The 11304-nt window shown below is 42.6% G+C and overlaps 1 protein-coding gene across 1 annotated transcript; it reads left to right on the top strand.

Annotated features, from left to right (window-relative positions):
* The first annotated feature begins 253 nt into the window (after window positions 1-253).
* On the top strand, window positions 254-10177 carry LOC135446547 (interleukin-1 receptor type 2-like). Its single transcript, XM_064710456.1, has 8 exons — window positions 254-332; window positions 419-677; window positions 2761-2935; window positions 4297-4471; window positions 5605-5670; window positions 6387-6522; window positions 8504-8649; window positions 9936-10177. The coding sequence occupies exons 1-8, from the start codon at window positions 254-256 to the stop codon at window positions 10061-10063; spliced, it is 1164 nt and encodes a 387-aa protein (XP_064566526.1). The 3' UTR covers window positions 10064-10177.
* Window positions 10178-11304: the final 1127 nt, after the last annotated feature.

The raw sequence follows: 11304 nt of genomic DNA, 5'->3' as shown, positions 1-11304 counted from the left end.
GACCAAAAGTGATATGTGTGTGCCAAGCCAGATGTTCTGGTTCCACAGTTCAGCCCCCATAAACTAGGGATGGAGACACATCTCTGCTCACTGAGGATGGACCAAAGCTCCCCAGGTCTGCAGTGAGAAAAATAGCAGTTAATTCTTTAAATAATGTTGAGTATTTTGATTATATCTGTCTTGTAATAAACTTCCTTGTAGATTTCAAAACATTTTCCTTCCACCCTCTTCTTCTGATTTCTTGTGGAAAAAAATGCATGGGCTCTTCTTTGTCCTGGTGATGTGCACAGTTGGTGCGTCTGCTTTCAGACTCCAGCAAGTCAAGAACACAGGTAAGTGTACATTTGTCTCTTTCCCTCACCATTCTTTTAAATGTTCCTCTCTGACAGTAATGCAAAAATATCTCTGATTTGTATAGAAAATTGCCCAGATCACACCGTGTTTTTCAAACACTACTATGAACTGCATGGAGAACCTGTGGTTCTGAAATGCCCTTCCCCCAGATACAAACATTTGGATTTCTCTGCCTTGACCCCTAATATCACATGGTATAAAAATGGTTCGAACACCATGATATCAGAAAGAGACGAAGATTCAAGAATCTGGGCAAAAGGAAATGCACTCTGGTTTTTACCAGTGAGGCTAGAAGACTCAGGAGTATATATCTGCACAAGAAGGTAGGTATTTAAAAGATAATCTAGTTAACTAAAAAATGGCTATGTCTTCTAAATGCATTACCTTGATTGTAAACTCCAGCTATATTCAGAGCATTTCTGGATAATTTCCTTGCTGACCTTATTAGAGAGAATAAATATGGGAAGTCAGGACTCTTAGAGTGCGTTGTGTCTCCTATAGTTACCAGTACTGAAATCTGGTAAAATGGTGACACGGGCTTGCCACTTTGAGGAGAATATTGTATAGAGAGTTTTTCCTAGTTACCTCTGAGCCAGTCAGTGCTATGACAAGTGGGACATGCTGCAGGCAGCAGGTTTGCTGAGCACAAATACCCTTGTTGCACCTCAGATTGCCTTATGAAGCGTATATAAGGCATCGTAGCTCTGCAGTGGATTTCCTCTTCACACTTCCATATCCCTGGTCTTCACTTTTTTTCCAAGTCATGTTTTAAACCAGAATTTGATTGACTTGATATTGTTGCAAGATTTTTCATGAGACCCAGTGTGTATTTACTAGGCTAGTACCAGACTTGTGGTATTGCAGTGAGTTGAGACTTTAGCCATGGCTCTTTTCAGCCCTACTGGTAATTTTCTTTCTGACTGTTTTCAATCTGACAGCACACTGTACTATGTCAAAAGAGGTGCCAGTGTCTGGATTTGTTGAGGATCAAGGAAGGCAAAAAATCCCATCACCCTTAGAGCCTGAACTTCTGAAGATGTTCCAGGTCCCTGTCTCCTGCCATCTCCTGCTGCCAGCCAGCCTCTCAGTAAACCTCTGGCACTTGGCTCTGGGGTTTATGCTGGAGAACATACCTCTACATTCCTGGAGCTGCTTGTGGATAGCATGGTCTCCTTGCTTGCACAGCACACCTTGTGAGGGATGCAAGTCAGCAGTAGAAGAGATGGACAAGTTGAGAAATCATGCTCAGCATGTTGGATTGGCCTTTCCCAAGTCTCAGCAGCAATTTCAGCTGTGGAGCACAAAAAAAGACACTGATAGTGAAGCCCAAACAGCAAAAGGTTGCAAATACTGTTCTAGAACAGAGTAGTTGCCTGAGATGTTCAAGAGTGCTTTTAAATCCCCTTTTTGGGCTATTCTGCCTCACTTTGTCAATATATAACACTATAGCATTGTTACTGAGGGATCTAGCAAAATGCTGTGAAATTTGTTTAAAAAGAGATGCAAGAGCCAAGTAGGTAACTTCACTGCTAACATTATTACAGGATTAATAAAGCACAAGCAAGTTACATTTCCTTTACAAATTACCCTGCAGGGAAGCCAGCAGATCTTTTTATCTTTGAAGGTAGCAGCAAACTATCACAGATCTCTGCTTCTGTGTTGTGTGGAGCAAATATTCTGGATTTGGGCATCTGGCCTGTATATGACAGATGGCCACAGTGCCCTGGCAATACTGTCATTCTGTCTACTTGCAGCCCACAGCTGCTCTCCTGGAGGTGGCAGCCCAGTCTCCCTGGCTTCGCTGGCCCCTTCAAGGATCATGCACTGCAATGAGTAAAGGCATCTCTGAATCAGGCTTCCAGAGGTTGTAAAGGGTGGAATTTAAGCATCTCTCTCTCCCAGTGTGGTCTTCCTTAGGACTGGAAGTGATTGTCACTTGGGTCCAGAAAGAAAAGTTGAATTTTGTGAACCTTTCAAAGCCAGAACGCCTTATTTGCTACAGAAAATTATATGTACTTGCAGAAATGTCTGTGGTTGTGCAATAGTAACTGCAGATGTATTGTAGTACATGCTTTAAGGTTTTTATTTAATCATTAGGGTTTTCACAGTCAAAACCTCTTCCAAGGAAATGGGGGAGGGTTCATGACACACCTGCTACTGTTCCTGCTGCAGCCTAAAGGTGCACAGGAAACTTGTGCTAAAAAGAAAATATTGAAGGTCTGAGGCAGATATGTGTCAGCAACACGTTTTGACTGTGGCCAAAGAACAGTACCAGTGATTTTCCAACATCCAGCCTGGTGTGATCTCAGTCTTGGCCTCTGTTAAGAAGGGAAATGGAGACAGGGGGAAACCAAGGGGGTCATTTGAGTTCTCTTGGGGGCTCACCTCTCCCTGCTCTGTCACCAGGAACAACTCCTACTGTGCTGAGGTCTCCATCCACCTCACAGTTGTGGAGAAAACAGCTGCTTGGGAGATTGCCTATCCCCAGGTCCTCTTCACTTTCACCGCTGGAAAGATTGTTTGTCCTGACCTGTGGGATTTTACACCAAATAGGACAAGCCTGGAGCTCAAGTGGTACAAGGTAGAATACTTACTTTCTCTTTGTGCATAGCCTCATCTCAGCTTGGCACATAAATATTGACTTTACATTTCTCCTGAATTGTCACTAGTATGGTGTAACATACTGGGAATTTTGGGGCAGATGTATACATTTTAAGAAAAGTTTTCTGGGGCACACTCAGCACAGGGTGAAGTGTTTCACATGTTTCATGCTCTCACAGGCAATGCAACTGTTTATAAGGCTAGATTATCTACCCAACTCCAGGGTTTGCCACCTGATATCAGGCCCTTCTCTTTGGCACTGTGCATCTTTTCACAGCTGCTCTAGTGAATCCCATAAAGTAGGACCTCCCAGGGATACTGCCTCCGTGTTCAGGTGGGGTACTTTCATTAATCAACTGGAATACACCATTTGGAAATACTGGATGAATGACATAATGCTTGGAGTGTTCTCTTGCCTAACTGCCCAGTTTGCTGCTTTTCAAGTAGGCAAGCCTGGTTTTGCCTCTAAGATCAAATACAACATCCTTGGCTGTTCAATTTCACACTGGAGAGCAGGAGATTCTTCTTGCATTTCCATAATACCTCGGTTTAGCTTTTATTTACACTCCCACTGTGATCACATGCTCTGCCTTGTGCAGCTCTAGCCTTACCATAGGATGCAATATATAGGCTGCTTGCAGTGCCTAGTTATGATCTGTACTATACCAGCAAAATGTTGGTGCTCAGGACTTCCTTCAGAAGTGGGAACATAACCCACTTTATCTAAGTGAGAGGCTGCCCCTCTCAATACGGTTCTTGTTACAAATGTAAGAAAGAGCTACCCTGCCTTCATGAGGGAGAACATAATTTCTCCTAGCAGGTCTCCAGACTGTATATGAACAGAGCTTTAGGGATACAGAGCAGGAATTTCTAATATAGGGTAAGTAACAGTTATGTATTTGTCTTCAAAGAAGGCCTTAGAATATTACTCTTCTGTGGTGATGTATGGAAAGTATGGATACATACACATGGATATGCATGGATAACATTGTGAAAACCTCCATGGGTACTAAAATCTTGTGTGATTGCTCTTAAGATGACTCAAGGAAGAGCCTATTATATGTTTTTCATCTTAAAATGTGCATTAAGGAAGAGCTATGCACACACATTATAGATTAAAATAGCAATTCTTCACACTTCACACATATAGTGCCACAAGGCATTTTAGAGATGGATATACATTAAAAGAACTTGTGCTTTGGTGGGAAAGCAGAACTGCTCAGATTTCCCAGCAGTAAGTGAACTTCTAATAACAGAGAGACAGAGATAATCTGTCTCTCTCAATAGATAATTAGGGTGTAGCTATCTGAGTCATAACACCAGTTACTGTCCTTTCTCCAGGATGCTCAGCCTTTGGAAGAGGACAATGAAAGATTCATCATTCTGAATGGTTCAGCATCTCTGATCATGACATCTGTGCTACCAACAGATGCGGGGTATTACACGTGCAAGATGTCATTTCCATTTGAAGGTGTGACGTATGAAATCACCAGGACAATTCAACTGGAGACTGTTGGTAAGTATAGTATCAGATGATCAGAGGGATGGACCACCTCTCCTACAAGGAAAGACTGAGAGAATTTTTTTTATTCAGCCTGGAAAAGAGAAGGTTTCAGTATGACTGAATTGTGGCCTACCAGTACCTGAAGGGAACTTGTAAGAAAAATGGAGAGGGGCTTCTTACAAGAGCATGAAGTGACAGGACAAGGATAAATGGCTCCAAACTGAAAGAGGGCAGGTTGAGATTAGCTATTAGGAGGAAGTTTTTACTGTGAGGGTAGTGGGGCACTGGCATATGTTGGCCAGAAAAATTGTGGATGCCTCTACCCCCCACCCTGGAAGTGTTCAAGGCCAGGTTGGAAGGGGATTTGAGCAACCTGGCCTAGTGGAAAGTGTCCATGCCCATGGCAGGAGGGTTGGAACTAGCAGTCCTAGGAAACTTTTAGGAAAGGTTTTAGGGACATTTAAGATTCCTTCTAAACTAAAAGATTCTGTGGTTCTGTGATTCAGTGATGGACATACTGAAACATTACAGCACATAAGAAAACCTCTTCTTTGCTAATAAAACTCTTGAGAGGAGCTCATGCTCAGCCTTCATCCATGCCAAGGCAGGGCTTGTCCTGGTCCTGAAGGGACTCCAACAGCACCCCTGGCAGGGCGGGGATCTCTCCTGCAAGTACCCGTGTTAGTTAAACGGAATAATTCATGTCTTGGGGCAGGAGGGGCCGTGCCACTGCCGAGGCCTTCGGGGAAGCTCGGAGATCAGCCATTTGGCGGGGTCCCAGGGCGGGGACAGGTCACTATGCCACAGCGAGGGGGCAGGCCGTGTGTCACAGACGGGGACGGGCCGTGTGTCACAGCGCGGGGACGGCGGCGGGCCCGGGGCGCTGCTGCGCAGAGCGGCCGGCAGGGGGCGCCCGTGCCCCACACGCCTCCCGCCGTCCCTGAGGTTCGGGGGACCCTGCCCGGGCCCGCAGCCGCGGGGCTCCGGCTCGGAGCGGCAATGTCGCTGCTTACCAGCGGCTTTAGCAATCAAATCCTTTCCTGGGAGACGACAGATATTGGGTGAAGCGGCATGTTTCTGGTTCTGGGGCCATGCCCGCATTTTCTCTTGTCTTTGCCCTGACTCTGCTCTCTTTTTCTGCCAAGAACAAGAGAAGAGAATTACCCCGATAATTGTGTATCCAGCCCAAAAGACAACATCAGCTGCTCTTGGTAAGGCCCAACATCATATTTGGAAATGTTTAGTCAGAGAAAAACTAGAGCAGGTCGTCTTATGGTGTAATTTGTTGGCATAAATTGCTGTAGGTTTTTGATTTCAATTATATTAGTTGAGGGTTGGTTCTAGAGTACTTTTTGCTTTTTAACATCTACAACCAGATGCTGTCTTCTGGGTATATAGCTATACTTATGTATAATATAGATACACATCAGTCTGAAATCTCTTTATCCTTGAGTTACAGTAATTATAGCAATTAAAAATTTCAGAACTTCTGCAAAATCACTTTATCCCTGGAGGTCCAACCTTCAGCTGAATGTCCTCACCTGCAGCATCTCTGAGTTAAGCTGTGCTGCTGGTTAATGCAGCTGCTCCAGAGGGGTAAATCACACAATGCCCTTTGGGCTACACTGTGTCAGAAAGGGCAAGGCCACAGGAATGCAGCCTTGCCTCTGGAAATGTGTTTAGTGTAGGAATTGGTAAGTGTTGCAACTGGGAAATTATTTGGTTAGCAGCAGGAAGGACTGCCACACTGAAGGGTCTTGCTGCCAAGGAATACAGGATCAAAAGCAATCTGGAGATTAACTTCAGTTTTGAAAGTAGTGGTTCTTGACGTGTGTGGGATCTCCCCCTGGAGTTGGTAGTTTTCACCAAAAGAAAGAGTAGTTCTTCATATGTGTCTAAACTGTTTTTCAATCTTTTTTTTTGACAGGCTCCAAGATGACTCTCCCATGCAAAGTGTTTGTTGGGCTGAGCAGCCATTTCCAAACTGATGTGGAATGGCTGGCAAATGACAGCAGCGTTGACGTGGTTTATAAACAAAGCAGAGTTACGGAGGGGGAACGACAGTAAGTCTGGCTGACAGTGCTTCCTTGTGCTTATTGTTCTAACCTGCAGTGCTACAGGGGCTCTTGGTACACCTGAATGCAAAGTAATGAAATGGGAAATGGACAGATCTTAAGTGAATGTGAGAGCTGAGGAAAAAAAAGGTCAGGCAAGCAAAAAAAAAAACCCCAAGCCCAACCAGTAAATGAAATAAATGCTTTATCTCTGTTTTTTGTGACAAGATATTTTGCAAATGAGGCAACTTTGAGACAAACTTTAAGCACATTTTCATGAGCAACTGAGCTGTTGTGAGGGCTGACTGCAGTGGAAAGCAAGGAGACTTGATCCTTCCCAGTGCTTCTCTTACCTCTCTCCTTACCCCATGCCAGCAAAGTGGCAACATTCTCTCCCTCACATTCATGAGGTTCTCAAAATACACTAAGACAACAGAAAATTACCTAGTGGTTTGATGGTTTTTGTTTGGTTTTCTAAATAGCACTGTTTTTCTCCCTAAGCTTGTTCTTTTCCACATTAGTGAGTTAAACTGACTCACACACACCCGCTGAGTGCTAGAACAGATGCTAGGGCAGCACTGAAGGGAATACTGGTGGGAGGGAGAAACAGGATGTTCCACATCCTCTTGCCCTGATTCATTGTGTCTCCCAGTCTTGAGGAGCTGTCTTTCAGCTGCCTCATACCTCAAGGCTTTTACCACTAGGAAAGGGAAGGATACCTGCTTTCTGTACCTGTGATGTGTTACCTGAGTAACTCACTACATCCAGGCACACCTCTAGTGGTTTTGTAAATGTGAGCTGAACTTTCTGAAATCTCTTCATTGAGAACCAAGTCAGCTTGTCATGTTTCTTGTTTCATGTAGCTCAGAGTGTCCAAAACAGATCATTACCCTTGCCTGGTGGCTCTGCCTGTACTGGGGGACAGAGCCCAGAAGGTTCCTTGGGCTGTATGCCCAAGCCTTTAGATTTTTTCCCATTCCCCACAGCATGACTGGGGAAATTAATCTATAATCTTGTTTGTATGTATAAGTGAAAATGCCAGGAACCATAAAAATGTGCTGCAGCTATAGTCTCTGCAGGCTTTAGAATAGAGCAGAACTTTCTTACTTGGACTTTAAAAATTATTTTTGTTATGCTTACCACTATCATTATTGCTGTTGTATATTGTCATGCAATTGCACAAGGACACTGACAGTGACAGATGAGGTTCCTGCAGGACCCACAGTGTGTGAGACACACCAGTTCTGCTGGAAGCCCTCATTATGGCAGCATGACAAAACAGCTCAAATGCCCCTGGGAAAACAAATTCCCTGCAGAAATCTCTGTCAAAGAGCTCCTGGGAGGAGTGCCCAGGGAATTCCATTGCTGCTGTGCATTGCAGGCTTATAATGGACAACTGCTCTGGTAATGGCTAAAAGGTATCAAGGGACAGTGTTTGTCTCCAGCTAAAAAACCACTTTCAAATAGTGGGACTCCTAGAATAATCATGTTGAAATTAGCTAGAAACTTCTTGGGCAGTTTCTTGTATTGAGCTATTGGCTTTGAGCACATGATAGACAGGAATGGTGGTTCAGTTTTCTCAGAGAACATGTACAGGGTTATGTTCTCCATATGTCCTCTGCTGATTGTAAGAATTAACCTTTGATGGTCAGAGAGAAGGAATTAGGTCCTTGCCCAATGCTAATGTATCAAAGATACACAGAATTCCACTTGCCTTTTCCCCCTCCCCTTTCTTTATTTTTGCAAGACAAATCCAGGTATTTTTTTTCCCTCTAGACTCCAAAAGCTGCAAGACAGGTACTGCCCACTGGGACTCAAGTAGCACAGCTGGGCTGAAGACAGCAGGCATCCTTGAATGCTGAGAGGCTGGTTGAGAAATGAAGCAATATCCAATGCATTTTCTTGCAATGTGCTGTTCAAATGAACAGATCAAGTAGAGATAAACCATCTTATTAAAATAATTAACACTTAATCTTTCTTATTCTTCCAGAGAAAGTGTAGAAAATGGTGAAAACTTCATTGAAGTACCACTGATTTTTGATTCTGTTGAAGAAGTGGACTTTTACACAGACTTTACCTGTCTGGCCCAGAACAGATATGGATACCAAGAACTGCCAACAAGGGTCAAGCAGGAAGGTAGTTATTTTTACTGCTTATTTTTGATAATTTTTATTATTATTCTAATGCTAAATTAGCATCTGATCTGTTTATACTGTAAGAGCTAGTGTTGGGATAAGTTACTGCCTGGGGAAAATCTGGTTGCCTCTTTCACCTGTAGTCTTTGATACAGCCCGTTCACAAAATGCACCTTCTGTAGGTCATGTACTGACATTTTATGCAGGGATAAGGATCTGTCTGTGCTGTCTTATTCTTTATTGAATAAGACTCCAATTTAGATACACTTTGTGAAATAAGTGTTCCAGTGAGACTACTGGCAAACTCTCTTTGCAGCAGAGCCAAATCTCCTCCAGCTCCTCAACAAGTAGGGGAAAAAAAAGGACAATAACAGAATAAATGATTAGAGTGTTACTTTTCCTCATGCACAGACTACTGCCAAAACAACAAGAAGTGTAAATTATGATGGGCGTTGTTACTTTGGCTCCTAGTGATGGGAAGAGAAGGCCTAAACTCAGTGCAATTAATGTTGCAGTGTGATAAACCATTGGCCAAGAGCCAGCTGTACAAACAATGTGAAGCAATGCTAATTGTTTCTTTGCATGACGTTGGTGAATCACCAAAGCTTGCTCACACTCTCTTAGAAAGGCACATGAACTCCTTTAGACTTCATTATCAGTCATGACTCACTCCAGCACCCTATGATGAGGAATTTGTACTCATTTTGCTGGATCATGTGCTGCCCTTGTCTTCCATGAGCTGCACCAGGAGGCAATATGCATTGGAATAATCCAGAATGGCCTGGACAGACACTTGCCTTGGAAATTAGCCAGATTTAGGAAGCAATTCTGAGTCTTGGGTCGATTGTTACTAATTTATAAGCTGCTCTGTATGAAAAAATAATTCACACAACTTGAGGGTGGACTAATTGTTAAGTATTCATGCTCCACGAGGTGCTTGGATTTCCTGTTTGGAATGTCTCTTCTTTAAATAAACCAAGATAGAAAGCACACAGCTGTTCCTGATCAGAGTTTAAGAAAATGGGGTGTATGCAAAAGATAGAACTTCAAATTCTCACTTTCTGTTGTTTTCCAATCCTTCCTCCTATCTTTATGAACACATTTCCCAGAGTGCTCAATCAATAGATCTCTTCCTTTCAAAGGTGATAAGCCCTGCTGGAAGGTTAACTTGCAGACATCCTTTTTATTGTCATTTCTCCTCTTCCAACTTGAGCTTAGAGAAATATGTTCCTGGGAGTTCATTGTTTCTTCCTGGTTTTCTAATATTTAATTTGTTTACTTTTCCAGCTGCTGGTCTGTCCTGGTACATTGCAATGATTCCTGTTGCTCTGGCCTGTTTGATCGTGGGAGGGATATGCATGCACAAGTGCTGGAAGAGTAGAGCTGATAAAGGATATACAATACCAAAGGTTTAAAATCCACTTGAGTTCTCCAACTACCAACAGAAAAAAAAAATCATCCTGGCTATCTTTCACATCAGACACAGCGAGCATTTCAGACCTGATATACTGTATTCCCAACAGTCCAATAATAACACCTCTTTCCCACTTTTCCCAATCTTCTGTGATCTGATGAAGTTAAGAATATAAGTTTGAATTTTTATGCTGCTTAGATGCAGGAAATCTGGTTCTATTATTTTGTAACTAGGGTGCAATCTGTAGAATTTTGGAACACAAAATCATGTTGTGGATATGGGAAGGGTAGGGAGAGGGAGGTGCTCTCACCCTTTCTAATTCCAACAAATGTGCTGGGTTTTTTTGTTTTTAAAAGGAAAAGAAACCCCTAAAATCTAAAAAAGGGAAGCTAAGGAAACTTGCTACAGAAGGACTATTTGACACTAGAGGGAAAAAGCAATTTTTCTATGCAACCAGACTAAATTTATTTCACTTGAGTCTAAAAAGAGACATTTGTTTTCCCTTTTCAGAGCCAAATGCAGTTGTCATGGCAACTGTATATCTATGAACTTCTCCACAGAAAAACTAAATTTGTTCACCATTTGGATTACACATTAAATAGACTGTCAGAATATCCCTCCCCCAGAGATAACTCCATCTATATAAAAGATAACTGTACACAGAAGAATTCAGTTCTGTTTTATCTACCAATATGTTGTAGGTAGAGATTCATAAGCGGCTGTAACATGTTGTCATCTTTGCCAAAGAAAGAATTGGAGGGATGTTTCAATGTTTTGAGAGTGATTTGGCTAATGAAAAGTTTTATTCCTGGAAGTGACTGGACAGATTGCCAGTAATAATGAACAGTCTCACACTTTTGTTCCTCCAGCCCTTTTGTGACCAGTCTGGTGTAGCTTCAGATTGTGTCCTTTAAATTGCAGTATGCAAATTGGTTACACAGAATACAAAACACTGCCTGTTGGGTTAACCTAGCTGGATTCTAGTCTTGACATAAATCATAAGGGAGCAATAAATGATCAGTGACCATGTTGTACTTTGAGGGTCAGAATGAGTAAAATTATTTGGTTACTTCATCTCTTCCTTGTCAAAGAGATACCACTCATGACAGCTGAGAAATCATTACATGATGTATAATGTGTATTATCTTCATCTGTATAGGAGGGAAGAGAACCTGCATTAAGGCTTAGATTAGTACAGTTCCATAACTGCACCAACACCTCTCCCTCTACCAATACTAAAAT

This window comes from Zonotrichia leucophrys, chromosome 1 (genome assembly GCF_028769735.1).
Source record: "Zonotrichia leucophrys gambelii isolate GWCS_2022_RI chromosome 1, RI_Zleu_2.0, whole genome shotgun sequence".
NCBI lineage: Eukaryota > Metazoa > Chordata > Aves > Passeriformes > Passerellidae > Zonotrichia > Zonotrichia leucophrys.
This window is presented reverse-complemented; position numbering and strand designations above follow the sequence as displayed.

Coding starts and splice junctions, on each gene's coding strand:
- LOC135446547 (XM_064710456.1), top strand. CDS start 254: ATGCATGGGCTCTTCTTTGTCCTGGTGATGTGCACAGTTGGTGCGTCT. Junction 5,671..6,386: donor GACAACATCAGCTGCTCTTG/GTAAGGCCCAAC, acceptor TTTTTTTGACAG/GCTCCAAGATGACTCTCCCA. Junction 6,523..8,503: donor GTTACGGAGGGGGAACGACA/GTAAGTCTGGCT, acceptor TTATTCTTCCAG/AGAAAGTGTAGAAAATGGTG.